The following is a 26,531-nucleotide window of genomic DNA, read 5'->3' as shown; positions in this document are numbered from 1 at the left end:
ATATTCTAAGCCCCGGGGTCACAATTTCAACAAAAATCTGAAATTCTCCAATTCACTCAAAAATGGTGATAAACTGTTGCACATTCTTCCTGGAAAGGTTTGGCGGTGGAAACAGAAGGCTTTTTATCATAGGACATGAAATCAGCCCTCAACAACTTAACCTGTGAAAAAAAAAATTTCTAAGCCCCGGGGTCACAATTTCAGCAAAAATCTGAAATTCTCCAATTCACTCAAAAATGGTGCTAAACTGTTGCACATTCTTCCTGGAAAGGTTTGGCGGTGGAAACAGACGGCTTTTTATCATAGGACATGAAATCAGCCCTCGACAACTTAACCTGTGAAAAAAAAAAATTCTAAGCCCCGGGGTCACAACTTCAGCAAAAATCTGAAATTCTCCAATTCACTCAAAAATGGTGCTAAACTGTTGCACATTCTTCCTGGAAAGGTTTGGCGGTGGAAACAGAAGGCTTTTTATCATAGGACATGAAATCAGCCCTCGACAACTTAACCTGTGAAAAAAAAAAATTCTAAGCCCCGGGGTCACAACTTCAGCAAAAATCTGAAATTCTCCAATTCACTCAAAGATGGTGCCAAAGTTTTGCAAATACTCCCCTGAAAGGTTTGGCGGTGGATACAGAAGGCTTTTTATCATAGGCCAAGAAATCAACCCTCGACAACTTAACCTGTGAAAAAAAAAATTTCTAAGCCCCGGGGTCACAACTTCAGCAAAAATCTGAAATTATCCAATTCACTCAAAAATGGTGCCAAAGTTTTGCAAATACTCCCCTGAAAGGTTTGGCGGTGGAAACAGAAGGCTTTTTATCATAGGACATGAAATCAGCCCTCGACAACTTAACCTGTGAAAAAAAAAATTTCTAAGCCCCGGGGTCACAACTTCAGCAAAAATCTGAAATTCTCCAATTCACTCAAAGATGGTGCCAACGTGTTGCAAATACTCCCCTGAAAGGTTTGGCGGTGGAAACAGAAGGCTTTTTATCATAGGACATGAAATCAGCCCTCGACAACTTAACCTGTGAAAAACAAAATTTCTAAGCCCCGGGGTCACAACTTCAGCAAAAATCTGAAATTCTCCAATTCTCTCAAAAATGGTGCTAAACTGTTGCACATTCTTCCTGGAAAGGTTTGGCGTTGGAAACAGATGGCTTTTTATCATAGGACATGAAATCAGCCCTCGACAACTTAACCTGTGAAAAAAAAAAATTCTAAGCCCCGGGGTCACAATTTCAGCAAAAATCTGAAATTCTCCAATTCACTCAAAGATGGTGCCAAAGTTTTGCAAATACTCCCCTGAAAGGTTTGGCGGTGGAAACAGAAGGCTTTTTATCATAGGACATGAAATCAGCCCTCGACAACTTACCCTGTGGGGAAAAAAATTTCTAAGCCCCGGGGTCACAACTTCAGCAAAAATCTGAAATTCTCCAATTCACTCAAAGATGGTGGCAACGTGTTGCAAATACTCCCCTGAAAGGTTTGGCGGTGGAAACAGAAGGCTTTTTATCATAGGACATGAAATCAGCCCTCGACAACTTAACCTGTTGAAAAAAAAATTTCTAAGCCCCGGGGTCACAATTTCAGCAAAAATCTGAAATTCTCCAATTCACTCAAAAATCGAGCTAAACTGTTGCAGATTCTTCCTGGAAAGGTTTGGCGGTGGAAACAGAAGGCTTTTTATCATAGGACATGAAATCAGCCCTCGACAACTTAACCTGTGAAAAAAAAAAATTCTAAGCCCCGGGGTCACAATTTCAGCAAAAATCTGAAATTCTCCAATTCACTCAAAGATGGTGCCAAAGTTTTGCAAATACTCCCCTGAAAATTTTGGCGGTGGAAACAGAAGGCTTTTTATCATAGGCCAAGAAATCAACCCTCGACAACTTAACCTGTGAAAAAAAAAATTTCTAAGCCCCGGGGTCACAACTTCAGCAAAAATCTGAAATTCTCCAATTCTCTCAAAAATGGTGCCAAAGTTTTGCAAATACTCCCCTGAAAGGTTTGGCGGTGGAAACAGAAGGCTTTTTATCATAGGACATGAAATCAGCCCTCGACAACTTAACCTGTGAAAAAAAAATTTTCTAAGCCCCGGGGTCACAAGTTCAGCAAAAATCTGAAATTCTCCAATTCACTCAAAAATGGTGCTAAACTGTTGCACATTCTTCCTGGAAAGGTTTGGCGGTGGAAACAGAAGGCTTTTTATCATAGGACATGAAATCAGCCCTCGACAACTTAACCTGTGGGAAAAAAAATTTCTAAGCCCCGGGGTCACAATTTCAGCAAAAATCTGAAATTCTCCAAATCACTCAAAAATGGTGCTAAACTGTTGGACATTCTTCCTGGAAAGGTTTGGCGGTGGAAACAGACGGCTTTTTATCATAGGACATGAAATCAGCCCTCGACAACTTAACCTGTGGGGAAAAAAATTTCTAAGCCCCGGGGTCACAACTTCAGCAAAAATCCGAAATTCTCCAATTCACTCAAAGATGGTGCCAACGTGTTGCAAATACTCCCCTGAAAGGTTTCGCGGTGGAAACAGAAGGCTTTTTATCATAGGACATGAAATCAGCCCTCGACAACTTAACCTGTGAAAAAAAAAAAATTTCTAAGCCCCGGGGTCACAACTTCAGCAAAAATCTGAAATTCTCCAATTCACTCAAAAATGGTCCCAAAGTTTTGCAAATACTCCCCTGAAAGGTTTGGCGGTGGAAACAGAAGGCTTTTTATCATAGGACATGAAATCAGCCCTCGACAACTTAACCTGTGGAAGAAAAAATTTCTAAGCCCCGGGGTCACAACTTCAGCAAAAATCTGAAATTCTCCAATTCACTCAAAAATGGTGCTAAACTGTTGGACATTCTTCCTGGAAAGGTTTGGCGGTGGAAACAGAAGGCTTTTTATCATAGGACATGAAATCAGCCCTCGACAACTTAACCTGAGAAAAAAAAAAATTCTAAGCCCCGGGGTCACAATTTCAGCAAAAATCTGAAATTCTCCAATTCACTCAAAGATGGTGCCAAAGTTTTGCAAATACTCCCCTGAAAGGTTTGGCGGTGGATACAGAAGGCTTTTTATCATAGGCCAAGAAATCAACCCTCGACAACTTAACTTGTGAAAAAAAAAATTTCTAAGCCCCGGGGTCACAACTTCAGCAAAAATCTGAAATTCTCCAATTCACTCAAAGATGGTGCCAACGTGTTGCAAATACTCCCCTGAAAGGTTTGGCGGTGGAAACAGAAGGCTTTTTATCATAGGACATGAAATCAGCCCTCGACAACTTAACCTGTGAAAAACAAAATTTCTAAGCCCCGGGGTCACAACTTCAGCAAAAGTCTGAAATTCTCCAATTCTCTCAAAAATGGTGCTAAACTGTTGCACATTCTTCCTGGAAAGGTTTGGCGGTGGAAACAGATGGCTTTTTATCATAGGACATGAAATCAGCCCTCGACAACTTAACCTGTGAAAAAAAAAAATTCTAAGCCCCGGGGTCACAACTTCAGCAAAAATCTGAAATTCTCCAATTCACTCAAAGATGGTGCCAACGTGTTGCAAATACTCCCCTGAAAGGTTTGGCGGTGGAAACAGAAAGCTTTTTATCATAGGACATGAAATCAGCCCTCGACAACTTAGCCTGTGAAAAAAAAAATTTTAAGCCCCGGGGTCACAGTTTCAGCAAAAATCTGAAATTCTCCAATTCACTCAAAAATGGTGCAAAATTGTTGTAAATTCTCCCCTGAAAGGTTTGGCGGTGGAAACAGAAGGCTTTTTATCATAGGCCAAGAAATCAGCCCTCGACAACTTAACCTGTGAAAAAAAAAATTTCTAAGCCCCGGGGTCACAATTTCAGCAAAAATCTGAAATTCTCCAATTCACTCAAAAATGGTGCTAAACTGTTGCACATTCTTCCTGGAAAGGTTTGGCGGTGGTAACAGAAGGCTTTTTATCATAGGACATGAAATCAGCCCTCGACAACTTAACCTGTGAAAAAAAAAATTTCTAAGCCCCGGGGTCACAATTTCAGCAAAAATCTGACATTCTCCAATTCACTCAAAAATGGTGCTAAACTGTTGCACATTCTTCCTGGAAAGGTTTGGCGGTGGAAACAGACGCCTTTTTATCATAGGACATGAAATCAGCCCTCGACAACTTAACCTGTGAAAAAAAAAATTTCTAAGCCCCGGGGTCACAACTTCAGCAAAAATCTGAAATTCTCCAATTCACACAAAGAGGGTGCCAAAGTTTTGCAAATACTCCCCTGAAAGGTTTGGAGGTGGAAACAAAAGGCTTTTTATCATAGGACATGAAATCAGCCCTCGACAACTTAACCTGTGAAAAAAAAAAATTCTATGCCCCGGGGTCACAACTTCAGCAAAAATCTGAAATTCTCCAATTCACTCAAAAATCGTGCTAAACTGTTGCACATTCTTCCTGGAAAGGTTTGGCGGTGGAAACAGACGGCTTTTTATCATAGGACATGAAATCAGCCCTCGACAACTTAACCTGTGAAAAAAAAAATTTTAAGCCCCGGGGTCACAGCTTCAGCAAAAATCTGAAATTCTCCAATTCACTCAAAAATGGTGCAAAATTGTTGTAAATTCTCCCCTGAAAGGTTTGGCGGTGGAAACAGAAGGCTTTTTATCATAGGCCAAGAAATCAGCCCTCGACAACTTAACCTGTGAAAAAAAAAATTTCTAAGCCCCGGGGTCACAATTTCAGCAAAAATCTGCAATTCTCCAATTCACTCAAAAATGGTGCTAAACTGTTGCACATTCTTCCTGGAAAGGTTTGGCGGTGGTAACAGAAGGCTTTTTATCATAGGACATGAAATCAGCCCTCGACAACTTAACCTGTGAAAAAAAAAAATTCTAAGCCCCGGGGTCACAACTTCAGCAAAAATCTGAAATTCTCCAATTCACACAAAGAGGGTGCCAAAGTTTTGCAAATACTCCCCTGAAAGGTTTGGAGGTGGAAACAGAAGGCTTTTTATCATAGGACATGAAATCAGCCCTCGACAACTTAACCTGTGAAAAAAAAAAATTCTATGCCCCGGGGTCACAACTTCAGCAAAAATCTGAAATTATCCAATTCACTCAAAGATGGTGCCAACGTGTTGCAAATACTCCCCTGAAAGGTTTGGCGGTGGAAACAGAAGGCTTTTTATCATAGGCCAAGAAATCAGCCCTCGACAACTTAACCTGTGAAAAAAAAAATTTCTAAGCCCCGGGGTCACAATTTCAGCAAAAATCTGCAATTCTCCAATTCACTCAAAAATGGTGCTAAACTGTTGCACATTCTTCCTGGAAAGGTTTGGCGGTGGTAACAGAAGGCTTTTTATCATAGGACATGAAATCAGCCCTCGACAACTTAACCTGTGAAAAAAAAAAATTCTAAGCCCCGGGGTCACAACTTCAGCAAAAATCTGAAATTCTCCAATTCACACAAAGAGGGTGCCAAAGTTTTGCAAATACTCCCCTGAAAGGTTTGGAGGTGGAAACAGAAGGCTTTTTATCATAGGACATGAAATCAGCCCTCGACAACTTAACCTGTGAAAAAAAAAAATTCTATGCCCCGGGGTCACAACTTCAGCAAAAATCTGAAATTATCCAATTCACTCAAAGATGGTGCCAACGTGTTGCAAATACTCCCCTGAAAGGTTTGGCGGTGGAAACAGAAGGCTTTTTATCATAGGACATGAAATCAGCCCTCGACAACTTAACCTGTGAAAAAAAAAATTTCTAAGCCCCGGGGACACAACTTCAGCAAAAATCTGAAATTCTCCAATTCACTCAAAAATGGTGCTAAACTGTTGCACATTCTTCCTGGAAAGGTTTGGCGGTGGAAACAGAAGGCTTTTTATCATAGGACATGAAATCAGCCCTCGACAACTTAACCTGTGGGACAAAAAATTTCTAAGCCCCGGGGTCACAATTTCAGCAAAAATCTGAAATTCTCCAATTCACTCAAAAATGGTGCTAAACTGTTGCACATTCTTCCTTGAAAGGTTTGGCGGTGGAAACAGACGGCTTTTTATCATAGGACATGAAATCAGCCCTCGACAACTTAACCTGTGGGAAAAAAAATTTCTAAGCCCCGGGGTCACAACTTCAGCAAAAATCTGAAATTCTCCAATTCACTCAAAGATGGTGCCAACGTGTTGCAAATACTCCCCTGAAAGGTTTGGCGGTGGAAACAGAAGGCTTTTAATCATAGGACATGAAATCAGCCCTCGACAACTTAACCTGTGGGGAAAAAAAAATTCTAAGCCCCGGGGTCACAACTTCAGCAAAAATCTGAAATTCTCCAATTCACTCAAAGATGGTGCCAACGTGTTGCAAATACTCCCCTGAAAGGTTTGGCGGTGGAAACAGAAGGCTTTTTATCATAGGACATAAAATCAGCCCTCGACAACTTAGCCTGTGAAAAAAAAAAATTCTAAGCCCCGTGGTCACAATTTCAGCAAAAATCTGAAATTCTCCAATTCACTCAAAAATGGTGCTATACTGTTGTAAATTCTCCCCTGAAAGGTTTGGCGGTGGAAACAGAAGGCTTTTTATAATAGGACATGAAATCAGCCCTCGGCAACTTAACCTGTGAAAAAAAAAATTCTAAGCCCCGGGGTCACAACTTCAGCAAAAATCTGAAATTCTCCAATTCACTCAAAGATGGTGCCAAAGTTTTGCAAATACTCCCCTGAAAGGTTTGGCGGTGGAAACAGAAGGCTTTTTATCATAGGCCACGAAATCAACCCTCGAAAACTTAACCTGTGGGAAAAAAAAATTCTAAGCCCCGGGGTCACAACTTCAGCAAAAATCTGAAATTCTCCAATTCACTCAAAAATGGTGCCAAAGTTTTGCAAATACTCCCCTGAAAGGTTTGGCGGTGGAAACAGAAGGCTTTTTATCATAGGACATGAAATCAGCCCTCGACAACTTAACCTGTGAAAAAAAAAAATTCTAAGCCCCGGGGTCACAACTTCAGCAAAAATCTGAAATTCTCCAATTCACTCAAAAATGGTGCCAACGTGTTACAAATACTCCCCTGAAAGGTTTGGCGGTGGAAACAGAAGGCTTTTTATCATAGGACATGAAATCAGCCCTTGACAACTTAACTTGTGAAAAAAAAAATTTCTAAGCCTCGGGGTCACAACTTCAGCAAAAATCTGAAATTCTCCAATTCACTCAAAAATGGTCACATAGTTTTGCAAATACTCCCCTGAAAGGGTTGGCGGTGGAAACAGAAGGCTTTTTATCATAGGACATGAAATCAGCCCTCGACAACTTAACCTGTGGAAAAAAAAAATTCTAAGCCCCGGGGTGACAACTTCAGCAAAAATCTGAAATTCTCCAATTCACTCAAAGATGGTGCCAACGTGTTGCAAATACTCCCCTGAAAGGTTTGGCGGTGGAAACAGAAGGCTTTTTATCATAGGACATGAAATCAGCCCTCGACAACTTAACCTGTGAAAAAAAAAATTTCTAAGTCCCGTGGTCACAATTTCAGCAAAAATCTGAAATTCTCCAATTCACTCAAAAATGGTGCTAAACTGTTGCACATTCTTCCTGGAAAGGTTTGGCGGTGGAAACAGAAGGCTTTTTATCATAGGACATGAAATCAGTCCTCGACAACTTAACCTGTGAAAAAAAAATTTTCTAAGCCCCGGGGTCACAACTTCAGCAAAAATCTGAAATTCTCCAATTCACTCAAAAATGGTGCTAAACTGTTGTAAATTCTCCCCTGAAAGGTTTGGCGGTGGAAACAGAAGGCTTTTTATCATAGGACATTAAATCAGCCCTCGACAACTTAGCCTGTGAAAAAAAAAATTTCTAAGCCCCAGGATCACAATTTCAGCAAAAATCTGAAATTCTCCAATTCACTCAAAAATAGTGCTAAACTGTTGCACATTCTTCCTGGAAAGGTTTGGCGGTGGAAACAGAAGGCTTGTTATCATAGGACATGAAATCAGCCCTCGACAACTTAACCTGTGAAAAAAAAATTCTAAGCCCCGGGGTCACAATTTCAGCAAAAATCTGAAATTCTCCAATTCACTCAAAAATGGTGCTAAACTGTTGTAAATTCTCCCCTGAAAGGTTTGGCGGTGGAAACAGAAGGCTTTTTATCATAGGACATGAAATCAGCCCTCGACAGCTTAACCTGTGAAAAAAAAAAATTCTAAGCCCCGGGGTCACAACTTCAGCAAAAATCTGAAATTCTCCAATTCACTCAAAGATGGTGCCAAAGTTTTGCAAATACTCCCCTGAAAGGTTTGGCGGTGGAAACAGAAGGCTTTTTATCATAGGCCAAGAAATCAACGCTCGACAACTTCACCTGTGAAAAAAAAAAAATTCTAAGCCCCGGGGTCACAACTTCAGCAAAAATCTGAAATTCTCCAATTCACTCAAAAATGGTGCCAAAGTTTTCCAAATACTCCCCTGAAAGGTTTGGCGGTGGAAACAGATGGCTTTTTATCATACGACATGAAATCAGCCCTCGACAACTTAACCTGTGGAAAAAAAAATTTCTAAGCCCCTGGGTCACAACTTCAGCAAAAATCTGAAATTCTCCAATTCACTCAAAAATGGTGCCAAAGTTTTGCAAATACTCCCCTGAAAGGTTTGGCGGTGGAAACAGAAGGCTTTTTATCATAGGACATGAAATCAGCCCTCGACAACTTAACCTGTGAAAAAAAAAAATTCTAAGCCCCGGGGTCACAACTTCAGCAAAAATCTGAAATTCTCCAATTCACTCAAAGATGGTGCCAACGTGTTGCACATTCTTCCTGGAAAGGTTTGGCGGTGGAAACAGATGGCTTTTTATCATACGACATGAAATCAGCCCTCGACAACTTAACCTGAGGAAAAAAAAATTTCTAAGCCCCTGGGTCACAACTTCAGCAAAAATCTGAAATTCTCCAATTCACTCAAAGACGGTGCCAACGTGTTGCAAATACTCCCCTGAAAGGTTTGGCGGTGGAAACAGAAGGCTTTTTATCATAGGACATGAAATCAGCCCTCGACAACTTAACCTGTGAAAAAAAAAAGTTCTAAGCCCCGGGGTCACAACTTCAGCAAAAATCTGAAATTCTCCAATTCACTCAAAGATGGTGCCAACGTGTTGCACATTCTTCCTGGAAAGGTTTGGCGGTGGAAACAGAAGGCTTTTTATCAAACGACATGAAATCAGCCCTCGACAACTTAACCTGTGAAAAAAAAATTCTAAGCCCCGGGGTCACAATTTCAGCAAAAATCTGAAATTCTCCAATTCACTCAAAAATGGTGGAAAACTGTTGTAAATTCTCCCCTGAAAGGTGTGGCGGTGGAAACAGAAGGCTTTTTATCATAGGACATGAAATCAGCCCTCGACAACTTAACATGTGAAAAAAAAAATTTCTAAACCCCGGGGTCTCAACTTCAGCAAAAATCTGAAATTCTCCAATTCACTCAAAAATGGTGCCAAAGTTTTGCAAATACTCCCCTGAAAGGTTTGGCGGTGGAAACAGAAGGCTTTTTATCATAGGCCAAGAAATCAACCCTCGACATCTTAACCTGTGAAAAAAAAAATTTCTAAGCCCCGGGGACACAACTTCAGCAAAAATCTGAAATTCTCCAATTCACTCAAAAATGGTGCTAAACTGTTGCACATTCTTCCTGGAAAGGTTTGGCGGTGGAAACAGAAGGCTTTTTATCATAGGACATGAAATCAGCCCTCGACAACTTAACCTGTGGGACAAAAAATTTCTAAGCCCCGGGGTCACAATTTCAGCAAAAATCTGAAATTCTCCAATTCACTCAAAAATGGTGCTAAACTGTTGCACATTCTTCCTGGAAAGGTTTGGCGGTGGAAACAGACGGCTTTTTATCATAGGACATGAAATCAGCCCTCGACAACTTAACCTGTGGGAAAAAAAAATTCTAAGCCCCGGGGTCACAACTTCAGCAAAAATCTGAAATTCTCCAATTCACTCAAAGATGGTGCCAACGTGTTGCAAATACTCCCCTGAAAGGTTTGGCGGTGGAAACAGAAGGCTTTTAATCATAGGACATGAAATCAGCCCTCGACAACTTAACCTGTGGGGAAAAAAAATTTCTAAGCCCCGGGGTCACAACTTCAGCAAAAATCTGAAATTCTCCAATTCACTCAAAGATGGTGCCAACGTGTTGCAAATACTCCCCTGAAAGGTTTGGCGGTGGAAACAGAAGGCTTTTTATCATAGGACATAAAATCAGCCCTCGACAACTTAGCCTGTGGAAAAAAAAAATTCTAAGCCCCGTGGTCACAATTTCAGCAAAAATCTGAAATTCTCCAATTCACTCAAAAATGGTGCTAAACTGTTGCACATTCTTCCTGGAAAGGTTTGGCGGTGGAAACAGAAGGCTTTTTATCATAGGACATGAAATCAGTCCTCGACAACTTAACCTGTGAAAAAAAAATTCTAAGCCCCGGGGTCACAATTTCAGCAAAAATCTGAAATTCTCCAATTCACTCAAAAATGGTGCTGTACTGTTGTAAATTCTCCCCTGAAAGGTTTGGCGGTGGAAATAGAAGGCTTTTTATAATAGGACATGAAATCAGCCCTCGGCAACTTAACCTGTGAAAAAAAAAATTTCTAAGCCCCGGGGTCACAACTTCAGCAAAAATCTGAAATTCTCCAATTCACTCAAAGATGGTGCCAACGTGTTGCACATTCTTCCTGGAAAGGTTTGGCGGTGGAAACAGATGGTTTTTGTCATACGACATGAAATCAGCCCTAGACAACTTAACCTGTGGAAAAAAAAAATTTCTAAGCCCCTGGGTCACAACTTCAGCAAAAATCTGAAATTCTCCAATTCACTCAAAGACGGTGCTAAACTGTTGCACATTCTTCCTGGAAAGGTTTGGCGGTGGAAACAGAAGGCTTGTTATCATAGGACATGAAATTAGCCCTCGACAACTTAACCTGTGGGACAAAAAATTTCTAAGCCCCGGGGTCACAATTTCAGCAAAAATCTGAAATTCTCCAATTCACTCAAAAATGGTGCTAAACTGTTGCACATTCTTCCTTGAAAGGTTTGGCGGTGGAAACAGACGGCTTTTTATCATAGGACATGAAATCAGCCCTCGACAACTTAACCTGTGGGAAAAAAAATTTCTAAGCCCCGGGGTCACAACTTCAGCAAAAATCTGAAATTCTCCAATTCACTCAAAGATGGTGCCAACGTGTTGCAAATACTCCCCTGAAAGGTTTGGCGGTGGAAACAGAAGGCTTTTAATCATAGGACATGAAATCAGCCCTCGACAACTTAACCTGTGGGGAAAAAAAATTTCTAAGCCCCGGGGTCACAACTTCAGCAAAAATCTGAAATTCTCCAATTCACTCAAAGATGGTGCCAACGTGTTGCAAATACTCCCCTGAAAGGTTTGGCGGTGGAAACAGAAGGCTTTTTATCATAGGACATAAAATCAGCCCTCGACAACTTAGCCTGTGAAAAAAAAAAATTCTAAGCCCCGTGGTCACAATTTCAGCAAAAATCTGAAATTCTCCAATTCACTCAAAAATGGTGCTATACTGTTGTAAATTCTCCCCTGAAAGGTTTGGCGGTGGAAACAGAAGGCTTTTTATAATAGGACATGAAATCAGCCCTCGGCAACTTAACCTGTGAAAAAAAAAATTCTAAGCCCCGGGGTCACAACTTCAGCAAAAATCTGAAATTCTCCAATTCACTCAAAGATGGTGCCAAAGTTTTGCAAATACTCCCCTGAAAGGTTTGGCGGTGGAAACAGAAGGCTTTTTATCATAGGCCACGAAATCAACCCTCGAAAACTTAACCTGTGGGAAAAAAAAATTCTAAGCCCCGGGGTCACAACTTCAGCAAAAATCTGAAATTCTCCAATTCACTCAAAAATGGTGCCAAAGTTTTGCAAATACTCCCCTGAAAGGTTTGGCGGTGGAAACAGAAGGCTTTTTATCATAGGACATGAAATCAGCCCTCGACAACTTAACCTGTGAAAAAAAAAATTTCTAAGCCCGGGGTCACAACTTCAGCAAAAATCTGAAATTCTCCAATTCACTCAAAAATGGTGCCAACGTGTTACAAATACTCCCCTGAAAGGTTTGGCGGTGGAAACAGAAGGCTTTTTATCATAGGACATGAAATCAGCCCTTGACAACTTAACCTGTGAAAAAAAAAATTTCTAAGCCTCGGGGTCACAACTTCAGCAAAAATCTGAAATTCTCCAATTCACTCAAAAATGGTCACATAGTTTTGCAAATACTCCCCTGAAAGGGTTGGCGGTGGAAACAGAAGGCTTTTTATCATAGGACATGAAATCAGCCCTCGACAACTTAACCTGTGGAAAAAAAAAATTCTAAGCCCCGGGGTGACAACTTCAGCAAAAATCTGAAATTCTCCAATTCACTCAAAGATGGTGCCAACGTGTTGCAAATACTCCCCTGAAAGGTTTGGCGGTGGAAACAGAAGGCTTTTTATCATAGGACATGAAATCAGCCCTCGACAACTTAACCTGTGAAAAAAAAAATTTCTAAGTCCCGTGGTCACAATTTCAGCAAAAATCTGAAATTCTCCAATTCACTCAAAAATGGTGCTAAACTGTTGCACATTCTTCCTGGAAAGGTTTGGCGGTGGAAACAGAAGGCTTTTTATCATAGGACATGAAATCAGTCCTCGACAACTTAACCTGTGAAAAAAAAATTTTCTAAGCCCCGGGGTCACAACTTCAGCAAAAATCTGAAATTCTCCAATTCACTCAAAAATGGTGCTAAACTGTTGTAAATTCTCCCCTGAAAGGTTTGGCGGTGGAAACAGAAGGCTTTTTATCATAGGACATTAAATCAGCCCTCGACAACTTAGCCTGTGAAAAAAAAAATTTCTAAGCCCCAGGATCACAATTTCAGCAAAAATCTGAAATTCTCCAATTCACTCAAAAATAGTGCTAAACTGTTGCACATTCTTCCTGGAAAGGTTTGGCGGTGGAAACAGAAGGCTTGTTATCATAGGACATGAAATCAGCCCTCGACAACTTAACCTGTGAAAAAAAAATTCTAAGCCCCGGGGTCACAATTTCAGCAAAAATCTGAAATTCTCCAATTCACTCAAAAATGGTGCTAAACTGTTGTAAATTCTCCCCTGAAAGGTTTGGCGGTGGAAACAGAAGGCTTTTTATCATAGGACATGAAATCAGCCCTCGACAGCTTAACCTGTGAAAAAAAAAAATTCTAAGCCCCGGGGTCACAACTTCAGCAAAAATCTGAAATTCTCCAATTCACTCAAAGATGGTGCCAAAGTTTTGCAAATACTCCCCTGAAAGGTTTGGCGGTGGAAACAGAAGGCTTTTTATCATAGGCCAAGAAATCAACGCTCGACAACTTCACCTGTGAAAAAAAAAAAAATTCTAAGCCCCGGGGTCACAACTTCAGCAAAAATCTGAAATTCTCCAATTCACTCAAAAATGGTGCCAAAGTTTTCCAAATACTCCCCTGAAAGGTTTGGCGGTGGAAACAGATGGCTTTTTATCATACGACATGAAATCAGCCCTCGACAACTTAACCTGTGGAAAAAAAAATTTCTAAGCCCCTGGGTCACAACTTCAGCAAAAATCTGAAATTCTCCAATTCACTCAAAAATGGTGCCAAAGTTTTGCAAATACTCCCCTGAAAGGTTTGGCGGTGGAAACAGAAGGCTTTTTATCATAGGACATGAAATCAGCCCTCGACAACTTAACCTGTGAAAAAAAAAAATTCTAAGCCCCGGGGTCACAACTTCAGCAAAAATCTGAAATTCTCCAATTCACTCAAAGATGGTGCCAACGTGTTGCACATTCTTCCTGGAAAGGTTTGGCGGTGGAAACAGATGGCTTTTTATCATACGACATGAAATCAGCCCTCGACAACTTAACCTGAGGAAAAAAAAATTTCTAAGCCCCTGGGTCACAACTTCAGCAAAAATCTGAAATTCTCCAATTCACTCAAAGACGGTGCCAACGTGTTGCAAATACTCCCCTGAAAGGTTTGGCGGTGGAAACAGAAGGCTTTTTATCATAGGACATGAAATCAGCCCTCGACAACTTAGCCTGTGAAAAAAAAAATTTCTATGCCCCGGGGTCACAATTTCAGCAAAAATCTGAAATTCTCCAATTCACTCAAAAATGGTGCTAAACTGTTGCACATTCTTCCTGGAAAGGTTTGGCGGTGGAAACAGAAGGCTTGTTATCATAGGACATGAAATCAGCCCTCGACAACTTAACCTGTGAAAAAAAATTCTAAGCCCCGGGGTCACAATTTCAGCAAAAATCTGAAATTCTCCAATTCACTCAAAAATGGTGCTAAACTGTTGTAAATTCTCCCCTGAAAGGTTTGGCGGTGGAAACAGAAGGCTTTTTATCATAGGACATGAAATCAGCCCTCGACAACTTAACCTGTGAAAAAAAAAAGTTCTAAGCCCCGGGGTCACAACTTCAGCAAAAATCTGAAATTCTCCAATTCACTCAAAGATGGTGCCAACGTGTTGCACATTCTTCCTGGAAAGGTTTGGCGGTGGAAACAGAAGGCTTTTTATCAAACGACATGATATCAGCCCTCGACAACTTAACCTGTGAAAAAAAAATTCTAAGCCCCGGGGTCACAATTTCAGCAAAAATCTGAAATTCTCCAATTCACTCAAAAATGGTGGAAAACTGTTGTAAATTCTCCCCTGAAAGGTGTGGCGGTGGAAACAGAAGGCTTTTTATCATAGGACATGAACTCAGCCCTCGACAACTTAACATGTGAAAAAAAAAATTTCTAAACCCCGGGGTCACAACTTCAGCAAAAATCTGAAATTCTCCAATTCACTCAAAAATGGTGCCAAAGTTTTGCAAATACTCCCCTGAAAGGTTTGGCGGTGGAAACAGAAGGCTTTTTATCATAGGCCAAGAAATCAACCCTCGACATCTTAACCTGTGAAAAAAAAAATTTCTAAGCCCCGGGGACACAACTTCAGCAAAAATCTGAAATTCTCCAATTCACTCAAAAATGGTGCTAAACTGTTGCACATTCTTCCTGGAAAGGTTTGGCGGTGGAAACAGAAGGCTTTTTATCATAGGACATGAAATCAGCCCTCGACAACTTAACCTGTGGGACAAAAAATTTCTAAGCCCCGGGGTCACAATTTCAGCAAAAATCTGAAATTCTCCAATTCACTCAAAAATGGTGCTAAACTGTTGCACATTCTTCCTGGAAAGGTTTGGCGGTGGAAACAGACGGCTTTTTATCATAGGACATGAAATCAGCCCTCGACAACTTAACCTGTGGGAAAAAAAAATTCTAAGCCCCGGGGTCACAACTTCAGCAAAAATCTGAAATTCTCCAATTCACTCAAAGATGGTGCCAACGTGTTGCAAATACTCCCCTGAAAGGTTTGGCGGTGGAAACAGAAGGCTTTTAATCATAGGACATGAAATCAGCCCTCGACAACTTAACCTGTGGGGAAAAAAAATTTCTAAGCCCCGGGGTCACAACTTCAGCAAAAATCTGAAATTCTCCAATTCACTCAAAGATGGTGCCAACGTGTTGCAAATACTCCCCTGAAAGGTTTGGCGGTGGAAACAGAAGGCTTTTTATCATAGGACATAAAATCAGCCCTCGACAACTTAGCCTGTGGAAAAAAAAAATTCTAAGCCCCGTGGTCACAATTTCAGCAAAAATCTGAAATTCTCCAATTCACTCAAAAATGGTGCTAAACTGTTGCACATTCTTCCTGGAAAGGTTTGGCGGTGGAAACAGAAGGCTTTTTATCATAGGACATGAAATCAGTCCTCGACAACTTAACCTGTGAAAAAAAAATTCTAAGCCCCGGGGTCACAATTTCAGCAAAAATCTGAAATTCTCCAATTCACTCAAAAATGGTGCTGTACTGTTGTAAATTCTCCCCTGAAAGGTTTGGCGGTGGAAATAGAAGGCTTTTTATAATAGGACATGAAATCAGCCCTCGGCAACTTAACCTGTGAAAAAAAAAAATTCTAAGCCCCGGGGTCACAACTTCAGCAAAAATCTGAAATTCTCCAATTCACTCAAAGATGGTGCCAAAGTTTTGCAAATACTCCCCTGAAAGGTTTGGCGGTGGAAACAGAAGGCTTTTTATCATAGGCCACGAAATCAACCCTCGAAAACTTAACCTGTGGAAAAAAAAAATTCTAAGCCCCGGGGTCACAACTTCAGCAAAAATCTGAAATTCTCCAATTCACTCAAAAATGGTGCCAAAGTTTTGCAAATACTCCCCTGAAAGGTTTGGCGGTGGAAACAGAAGGCTTTTTATCATAGGACATGAAATCAGCCCTCGACAACTTAACCTGTGAAAAAAAAAAATTCTAAGCCCCGGGGTCACAACTTCAGCAAAAATCTGAAATTCTCCAATTCACTCAAAAATGGTGCCAACGTGTTACAAATACTCCCCTGAAAGGTTTGGCGGTGGAAACAGAAGGCTTTTTATCATAGGACATGAAATCAGCCCTTGACAACTTAACCTGTGAAAAAAAAAATTTCTAAGCCCCGGGGTCACAACTTCAGCAAAAATCTGAAATTCTCCAATTCACTCAAAAATGGTCACAAAGTTTTGCAAATACTCCCCTGAAAGGTTTGGCGGTGGAAACAGAAGGCTTTTTATCATAGGACATGAAATCAGCCCTCGACAACTTAACCTGTGAAAAAAAAAATTTCTAAGCCCCGGGGTCACAACTTCAGCAAAAATCTGAAATTCTCCAATTCACTCAAAGATGGTGCCAACGTGTTGCAAATACTCCCCTGAAAGGGTTGGCGGTGGAAACAGAAGGCTTTTTATCATAGGACATGAAATCAGCCCTCGACAACTTAACCTGTGAAAAAAAAAATTTCTAAGCCCCGGGGTCACAACTTCAGCAAAAATCTGAAATTCTCCAATTCACTCAAAGATGGTGCCAACGTGTTGCAAATACTCCCCTGAAAGGTTTGGCGGTGGAAACAGAAGGCTTTTTATCATAGGACATGAAATCAGCCCTCGACAACTTAACCTGTGAAAAAAAAAATTTCTAAGTCCCGTGGTCACAACTTCAGCAAAAATCTGAAATTCTCCAATTCACTCAAAAATGGTGCTAAACTGTTGTAAATTCTCCCCTGAAAGGTTTGGCGGTGGAAACAGAAGGCTTTTTATCATAGGACATGAAATCAGCCCTCGACAACTTAACCTGTGAAAAAAAAATTCTAAGCCCCGGGGTCACAATTTCAGCAAAAATCTGAAATTCTCCAATTCACTCAAAGATGGTGCCAAAGTTTTGCAAATACTCCCCTGAAAGGTTTGGCGGTGGAAACAGAAGGCTTTTTATCATAGGCCACGAAATCAACCCTCGAAAACTTAACCTGTGGAAAAAAAAAATTCTAAGCCCCGGGGTCACAACTTCAGCAAAAATCTGAAATTCTCCAATTCACTCAAAAATGGTGCCAAAGTTTTGCAAATACTCCCCTGAAAGGTTTGGCGGTGGAAACAGAAGGCTTTTTATCATAGGACATGAAATCAGCCCTCGACAACTTAACCTGTGAAAAAAAAAAATTCTAAGCCCCGGGGTCACAACTTCAGCAAAAATCTGAAATTCTCCAATTCACTCAAAAATGGTGCCAACGTGTTACAAATACTCCCCTGAAAGGTTTGGCGGTGGAAACAGAAGGCTTTTTATCATAGGACATGAAATCAGCCCTTGACAACTTAACCTGTGAAAAAAAAAATTTCTAAGCCTCGGGGTCACAACTTCAGCAAAAATCTGAAATTCTCCAATTCACTCAAAAATGGTCACAAAGTTTTGCAAATACTCCCCTGAAAGGTTTGGCGGTGGAAACAGAAGGCTTTTTATCATAGGACATGAAATCAGCCCTCGACAACTTAACCTGTGAAAAAAAAAATTTCTAAGCCCCGGGGTCACAACTTCAGCAAAAATCTGAAATTCTCCAATTCACTCAAAGATGGTGCCAACGTGTTGCAAATACTCCCCTGAAAGGGTTGGCGGTGGAAACAGAAGGCTTTTTATCATAGGACATGAAATCAGCCCTCGACAACTTAACCTGTGAAAAAAAAAATTTCTAAGCCCCGGGGTCACAACTTCAGCAAAAATCTGAAATTCTCCAATTCACTCAAAGATGGTGCCAACGTGTTGCAAATACTCCCCTGAAAGGTTTGGCGGTGGAAACAGAAGGCTTTTTATCATAGGACATGAAATCAGCCCTCGACAACTTAACCTGTGAAAAAAAAATTTCTAAGTCCCGTGGTCACAATTTCAGCAAAATTCTGAAATTCTCCAATTCACTCAAAAATGGTGCTAAACTGTTGCACATTCTTCCTGGAAAGGTTTGGCGGTGGAAACAGAAGGCTTTTTATCATAGGACATGAAATCAGTCCTCGACAACTTAACCTGTGAAAAAAATTTTTTCTAAGCCCCGGGGTCACAACTTCAGCAAAAATCTGAAATTCTCCAATTCACTCAAAAATGGTGCTAAACTGTTGTAAATTCTCCCCTGAAAGGTTTGGCGGTGGAAACAGAAGGCTTTTTATCATAGGACATGAAATCAGCCCTCGACAACTTAGCCTGTGAAAAAAAAAATTTCTAAGCCCCGGGGTCACAATTTCAGCAAAAATCTGAAATTCTCCAATTCACTCAAAAATAGTGCTAAACTGTTGCACATTCTTCCTGGAAAGGTTTGGCGGTGGAAACAGAAGGCTTGTTATCATAGGACATGAAATCAGCCCTCTACAACTTAACCTGTGAAAAAAAAATTCTAAGCCCCGGGGTCACAATTTCAGCAAAAATCTGAAATTCTCCAATTCACTCAAAAATGGTGCTAAACTGTTGTAAATTCTCCCCTGAAAGGTTTGGCGGTGGAAACAGAAGGCTTTTTATCATAGGACATGAAATCAGCCCTCGACAGCTTAACCTGTGAAAAAAAAAAATTCTAAGCCCCGGGGTCACAACTTCAGCAATAATCTGAAATTCTCCAATTCACTCAAAGATGGTGCCAAAGTTTTGCAAATACTCCCCTGAAAGGTTTGGCGGTGGAAACAGAAGGCTTTTTATCATAGGACATGAAATCAGCCCTCGACAACTTAATCTGTGAAAAAAAAAATTTCTAAGCCTCGGGGTCACAACTTCAGCAAAAATCTGAAATTCTCCAATTCACTCAAAAATGGTCACAAAGTTTTGCAAATACTCCCCTGAAAGGTTTGGCGGTGGAAACAGAAGGCTTTTTATCATAGGACATGAAATCAGCCCTCGACAACTTAACCTGTGAAAAAAAAAATTTCTAAGCCCCGGGGTCACAACTTCAGCAAAAATCTGAAATTCTCCAATTCACTCAAAGATGGTGCCAACGTGTTGCAAATACTCCCCTGAAAGGGTTGGCGGTGGAAACAGAAGGCTTTTTATCATAGGACATGAAATCAGCCCTCGACAACTTAACCTGTGGAAAAAAAAATTTCTAAGCCCCGGGGTCACAATTTCAGCAAAAATCTGAAATTCTCCAATTCACTCAAAAATGGTGCTAAACTGTTGCACATTCTTCCTGGAAAGGTTTGGCGGTGGAAACAGAAGGCTTTTTATCATAGGACATGAAATCAGTCCTCGACAACTTAACCTGTGAAAAAAAATTTTTCTAAGCCCCGGGGTCACAACTTCAGCAAAAATCTGAAATTCTCCAATTCACTCAAAAATGGTGCTAAACTGTTGTAAATTCTCCCCTGAAAGGTTTGGCGGTGGAAACAGAAGGCTTTTTATCATAGGACATGAAATCAGCCCTCGACAACTTAGCCTGTGAAAAAAAAAATTTCTAAGCCCCGGGGTCACAATTTCAGCAAAAATCTGAAATTCTCCAATTCACTCAAAAATAGTGCTAAACTGTTGCACATTCTTCCTGGAAAGGTTTGGCGGTGGAAACAGAAGGCTTGTTATCATAGGACATGAAATCAGCCCTCGACAACTTAACCTGTGAAAAAAAAATTCTAAGCCCCGGGGTCACAATTTCAGCAAAAATCTGAAATTCTCCAATTCACTCAAAAATGGTGCTAAACTGTTGTAAATTCTCCCCTGAAAGGTTTGGCGGTGGAAACAGAAGGCTTTTTATCATAGGACATGAAATCAGCCCTCGACAGCTTAACCTGTGAAAAAAAAAATTTCTAAGCCCCGGGGTCACAACTTCAGCAAAAATCTGAAATTCTCCAATTCACTCAAAAATGGTGCCAAAGTTTTGCAAATACTCCCCTGAAAGGTTTGGCGGTGGAAACAGATGGCTTTTTATCATACGACATGAAATCAGCCCTCGACAACTTAACCTGTGGAAAAAAAAATTTCTAAGCCCCTGGGTCACAACTTCAGCAAAAATCTGAAATTCTCCAATTCACTCAAAAATGGTGCCAAAGTTTTGCAAATACTCCCCTGAAAGGTTTGGCGGTGGAAACAGAAGGCTTTTTATCATAGGACATGAAATCAGCCCTCGACAACTTAACCTGTGAAAAAAAATTCTAAGCCCCGGGGTCACAATTTCAGCAAAAATCTGAAATTCTCCAATTCACTCAAAAATGGTGCTAAACTGTTGTAAATTCTCCCCTGAAAGGTTTGGCGGTGGAAACAGAAGGCTTTTTATCATAGGACATGAAATCAGCCCTCGACAACTTAACCTGTGAAAAAAAAAATTTCTAAGCCCCGGGGTCACAACTTCAGCAAAAATCTGAAATTCTCCAATTCACTCAAAAATGGTGCCAAAGTTTTGCAAATACTCCCCTGAAAGGTTTGGCGGTGGAAACAGATGGCTTTTTATCATACGACATGAAATCAGCCCTCGACAACTTAACCTGTGGAAAAAAAAATTTCTAAGCCCCTGGGTCACAACTTCAGCAAAAATCTGAAATTCTCCAATTCACTCAAAAATGGTGCCAAAGTTTTGCAAATACTCCCCTGAAAGGTTTGGCGGTGGAAACAGAAGGCTTTTTATCATAGGACATGAAATCAGCCCTCGACAACTTAACCTGTGAAAAAAAAAAATTCTAAGCCCCGGGGTCACAACTTCAGCAAAAATCTGAAATTCTCCAATTCACTCAAAGATGGTGCCAACGTGTTGCACATTCTTCCTGGAAAGGTTTGGCGGTGGAAACAGATGGCTTTTTATCATACGACATGAAATCAGCCCTCGACAACTTAACCTGAGGAAAAAAAAATTTCTAAGCCCCTGGGTCACAACTTCAGCAAAAATCTGAAATTCTCCAATTCACTCAAAGACGGTGCCAACGTGTTGCAAATACTCCCCTGAAAGGTTTGGCGGTGGAAACAGAAGGCTTTTTATCATAGGACATGAAATCAGCCCTCGACAACTTAGCCTGTGAAAAAAAAAATTTCTATGCCCCGGGGTCACAATTTCAGCAAAAATCTGAAATTCTCCAATTCACTCAAAAATGGTGCTAAACTGTTGCACATTCTTCCTGGAAAGGTTTGGCGGTGGAAACAGAAGGCTTGTTATCATAGGACATGAAATCAGCCCTCGACAACTTAACCTGTGAAAAAAAATTCTGAGCCCCGGGGTCACAATTTCAGCAAAAATCTGAAATTCTCCAATTCACTCAAAAATGGTGCTAAACTGTTGTAAATTCTCCCCTGAAAGGTTTGGCGGTGGAAACAGAAGGCTTTTTATCATAGGACATGAAATCAGCCCTCGACAACTTAACCTGTGAAAAAAAAAAGTTCTAAGCCCCGGGGTCACAACTTCAGCAAAAATCTGAAATTCTCCAATTCACTCAAAGATGGTGCCAACGTGTTGCACATTCTTCCTGGAAAGGTTTGGCGGTGGAAACAGAAGGCTTTTTATCAAACGACATGAAATCAGCCCTCGACAACTTAACCTGTGAAAAAAAAATTCTAAGCCCCGGGGTCACAATTTCAGCAAAAATCTGAAATTCTCCAATTCACTCAAAGATGGTGCCAAAGTTTTGCAAATACTCCCCTGAAAGGTTTGGCGGTGGAAACAGAAGGCTGTTTATCATAGGCCAAGAAATCAGCCCTCGACAACTTAACCTGTGAAAAAAAAAATTTCTAAGCCCCGGGGTCACAACTTCAGCAAAAATCTGAAATTCTCCAATTCACTCAAAGATGGTGCCAACGTGTTGCACATTCTTCCTGGAAAGGTTTGGCGGTGGAAACAGATGGCTTTTTGTCATACGACATGAAATCAGCCCTAGACAACTTAACCTGTGGAAAAAAAAAATTTCTAAGCCCCTGGGTCACAACTTCAGCAAAAATCTGAAATTCTCCAATTCACTCAAAAATGGTGCTAAACTGTTGCACATTCTTCCTGGAAAGGTTTGGCGGTGGAAACAGAAGGCTTGTTATCATAGGACATGAAATCAGCCCTCGACAACTTAACCTGTGAAAAAAAATTCTAAGCCCCGGGGTCACAATTTCAGCAAAAATCTGAAATTCTCCAATTCACTCAAAAATGGTGCTAAACTGTTGTAAATTCTCCCCTGAAAGGTTTGGCGGTGGAAACAAAAGGCTTTTTATCATAGGACATGAAATCAGCCCTCGACAACTTAACCTGTGAAAAAAAAAAGTTCTAAGCCCCGGGGTCACAACTTCAGCAAAAATCTGAAATTCTCCAATTCACTCAAAGATGGTGCCAACGTGTTGCACATTCTTCCTGGAAAGGTTTGGCGGTGGAAACAGAAGGCTTTTTATCAAACGACATGAAATCAGCCCTCGACAACTTAACCTGTGAAAAAAAAATTCTAAGCCCCGGGGTCACAATTTCAGCAAAAATCTGAAATTCTCCAATTCACTCAAAAATGGTGGAAAACTGTTGTAAATTCTCCCCTGAAAGGTTTGGCGGTGGAAACAGAAGGCTTTTTATCATAGGATATGAAATCAGCCCTCGACAACTTAACCTGTGAAAAAAAAAATTTCTAAGCCCCGGGGTCACAATTTCAGCAAAAATCTGAAATTCTCCAATTCACTCAAAAATGGTGCTAAACTGTTGCAAATTCTTCCCGGAAAGGTTTGGCGGTGGAAACAGAAGGCTTTTTATCATAGGACATGAAATCAGCCCTCGACAACTTAACCTGTGGAAAAAAAAATTTCTAAGCCCCGGGGTCACAACTTCAGCAAAAATCTGAAATTCTATAATTCACTCAAAGATGGTGCCAACGTGTTGCAAATACTCCCCTGAAAGGTTTGGCGGTGGAAACAGAAGGCTTTTTATCATAGGACATGAAATCAGCCCTCGACAACTTAACCTGTGAAAAAAAAAATTTCTAAGCCCCAGGGTCACAACTTCAGCAAAAATCTGAAATTCTCCAATTCACTCAAAGATGGTGCCAACGTGATGCAAAAACTCCCCTGAAAGGTTCGGCAGTGGAAAGAGAAGGCGTTTTATCATAGGATATGAAATCAGCCCTCGACAACTTAACCTGTGAAAAAAAAAATTTCTAAGCCCCGGGGTCACAATTTCAGCAAAAATCTGAAATTCTCCAATTCACTCAAAAATGGTGCTAAACTGTTGCAAATTCTTCCCGGAAAGGTTTGGCGGTGGAAACAGAAGGCTTTTTATCATAGGACATGAAATCAGCCCTCGACAACTTAACCTGTGGAAAAAAAAATTTCTAAGCCCCGGGGTCACAACTTCAGCAAAAATCTGAAATTCTCCAATTCACTCAAAGATGGTGCCAAAGTTTTGCAAATACTCCCCTGAAAGGTTTGGCGGTGGAAACTGAAGGCTTTTTATCATAGAACATGAAATCAGCCCTCGACAACTTAACCTGTGGAAAAAAAATTTTCTAAGCCCCGGGGTCACAATTTCAGCAAAAATCTGAAATTCTCCAATTCACTCAAAGATGGTGCCAACGTTTTGCAAATACTCCCCTGAAAGGTTTGGCGGTGGAAACAGAAGGCTTTTTATCATAGGACATGAAATCAGCCCTCGACAACCTGTGAAAAAAAAATTTTCTAAGCCCCGGGGTCACAACTTCAGCAAAAATCTGAAATTCTCCAATGCGCTCAAAAATGGTGCCAAAGTTTGGCAAATACTGCCCTGAAAGGTTTGGCGGTGGAAACAGAAGGCTTTTTATCATAGGACATGAAATCAGCCCTCGACAACTTAACCTGTGTAAAAAAAAATTTCTAAGCCCCGGGGTCACAACTTCAGCAAAAATCTGAAATTCTCCAATTCACTCAAAGCTGGTGCCAACGTGTTGCAAATACTCCCCTGAAAGGTTTGGTGGTGGAAACAGAAGGCTTTTTATCATAGGACATGAAATCAGCCCTCGACAACTTTACCTGTGAAAAAAAAAATTTCTAAGCCCCGGGGTCACAATTTCAGAAAAAATCTGAAATTCTCCAATTCTCTCAAAAATGGTGCTAAACTGTTGCAAATTCTTCCCGGAAAGGTTTGGCGGTGGAAACAGAAGGCTTTTTATCATAGGACATGAAATCAGCCCTCGACAACTTTACCTGTGAAAAAAAAAATTTCAAAGCCCCGGGGTCACAACTTTAGCAAAAATCTGAAATTCTCCAATTCACTCAAAGATGGTGCTAAGCTGTTGTAAATTCTCCCATGAAAGGTTCGGCGGTGGAAACAGAAGGCTTTTTATCATAGGCCAAGAAATCAGCCCTCAACAACATAACCTGTGAAAAAAAAAATTTCTAAGCCCTGGGGTCACAATTTCAGAAAAAATCTGAAATTCTCCAATTCTCTCAAAAATGGTGCTAAACTGTTGCAAATTCTTCCCGGAAAGGTTTGGCGGTGGAAACAGAAGGCTTTTTATCATAGGACATGAAATCAGCCCTCGACAACTTAACCTGTGAAAAAAAAAATTTCTAAGCCCCGGGGTCACAACTTCAGCAAAAATCTGAAATTCTCCAATTCACTCAAAGATGGTGCCAACGTGTTGCAAATACTCCCCTGAAAGGTTCGGCAGTGGAAACAAAAGGCGTTTTATCATAGGACATGAAATCAGCCCTCGACAACTTAACCTGTGAAAAAAAAAAATTCTAAGCCCCGGGGTCACAATTTCAGCAAAAATCTGAAATTCTCCAATTCACTCAAAAATGGTGCTAAACTGTTGCACATTCTTCCTGGAAAGGTTTGGCGGTGGAAACAGAAGGCTTTTTATCATAGGACATGAAATCAGCCCTCGACAACTGAACCTGTGGGAAAAAAAATTTCCATGCCCCGGGGTCACAATTTCAGCAAAAATCTGAAATTCTCCAATTCACTCAAAAATGGTGCTAAACTGTCGCAAATTCTTCCCGGAAAGGATTGGCGGTGGAAACAGAAGGCTTTTTATCATAGGACATGAAATCAGCCCTCGACAACTTAACCTGTGGAAAAAAAAAATTCTAAGCCCCGGGGTCACAACTTCAGCAAAAATCTGAAATTCTTCAATTCACTCAAAGATGGTGCCAACGTGTTGCAAATATTCCCCTGAAAGGTTTGGCGGTGGAAACAGACGGCTTTTTATCATAGGACATGAAATCAGCCCTCGACAACTTAACCTGTGAAAAAAAAAATTTCTAAGCCCCGGGGTCACAACTTCAGCAAAAATCTGAAATTCTCCAATGCGCTCAAAAATGGTGCCAAAGTTTGGCAAATACTCCCCTGAAAAGTTTGGCGGTGGAAACAGAAGGCTTTTTATCATAGGATATGAAATCAGCCCTCGACAACTTAACCTGTGGAAAAAAAAATTTCTAAGCCCCGGGGTCACAATTTCAGCAAAAATCTGAAATTCTCCAATTCACTCAAAAATGGTGCTAAACTGTTGTAAATTCTCCCCTGAAAGGTTCGGCGGTGGAAACAGAAGGCTTTTTATCATAGGCCAAGAAATCAACCCTCGACAACTTAACCTGTGAAAAAAAAATTTCTAAGCCCCGGGGTCACAACTTCAGCAAAAATCTGAAATTCTCCAATTCACTCAAAAATGGTGCCAAAGTTTTGCAAATACTCCCCTGAAAGGTTTGGCGGTGGAAACAGAAGGCTTTTTATCATAGAACATGAAATCAGCCCTCGACAACTTAACCTGTGAAAAAAAAAATTCTAAGCCCCGGGGTCACAACTTCAGCAAAAATCTGAAATTCTCCAATTCACTCAAAGATGGTGCCAACGTGTTGCAAATACTCTCCTGAAAGGTTTGGCGGTGGAAACAGAAGGCTTTTTATCATAGGCCAAGAAATCAGCCCTCGACAACTTAACCTGTGGAAAAAAAATTTTCTAAGCCCCGGGGTCACAATTTCAGCAAAAATCTGAAATTCTCCAATTCACTCAAAGATGGTGCCAACGTTTTGCAAATACTCCCCTGAAAGGTTTGGCGGTGGAAACAGAAGGCTTTTTATCATAGGACATGAAATCAGCCCTCGACAACTTAACCTGTGAAAAAAAAAATTTCTAAGCCCCGGGGTCACAACTTCAGCAAAAATCTGAAATTCTCCAATGCGCTCAAAAATGGTGCCAAAGTTTGGCAAATACTGCCCTGAAAGGTTTGGCGGTGGAAACAGAAGGC

At 40.8% G+C, this 26,531-nt stretch overlaps 1 protein-coding gene across 1 annotated transcript in view; it reads right to left on the bottom strand.

The window, feature by feature from the left end:
- Positions 1-1,634: 1,634 nt before the first annotated feature.
- The window catches only part of LOC310707866 (uncharacterized protein), a gene marked incomplete at its 3' end in the record, with an annotated part of 198,525 nt that continues 173,628 nt past the window's right edge, over positions 1,635-26,531 (bottom strand). Inside the window, exon 3 of the mRNA XM_083505322.1 lies at positions 1,635-1,655. Within this exon, the coding sequence (XP_083361448.1) occupies positions 1,635-1,655 (21 nt within the window). The remainder of the gene's footprint in view (positions 1,656-26,531) is intronic.

This window comes from Podarcis liolepis (genome assembly GCF_965112155.1).
Source record: "Podarcis liolepis genome assembly, chromosome: 5".
In the NCBI taxonomy this organism is placed as follows: Eukaryota; Metazoa; Chordata; class Lepidosauria; order Squamata; family Lacertidae; genus Podarcis; species Podarcis liolepis.
The sequence above is the reverse complement of the archived record's forward strand: the minus strand, read 5'-3'. Positions and strand labels throughout refer to the sequence as shown.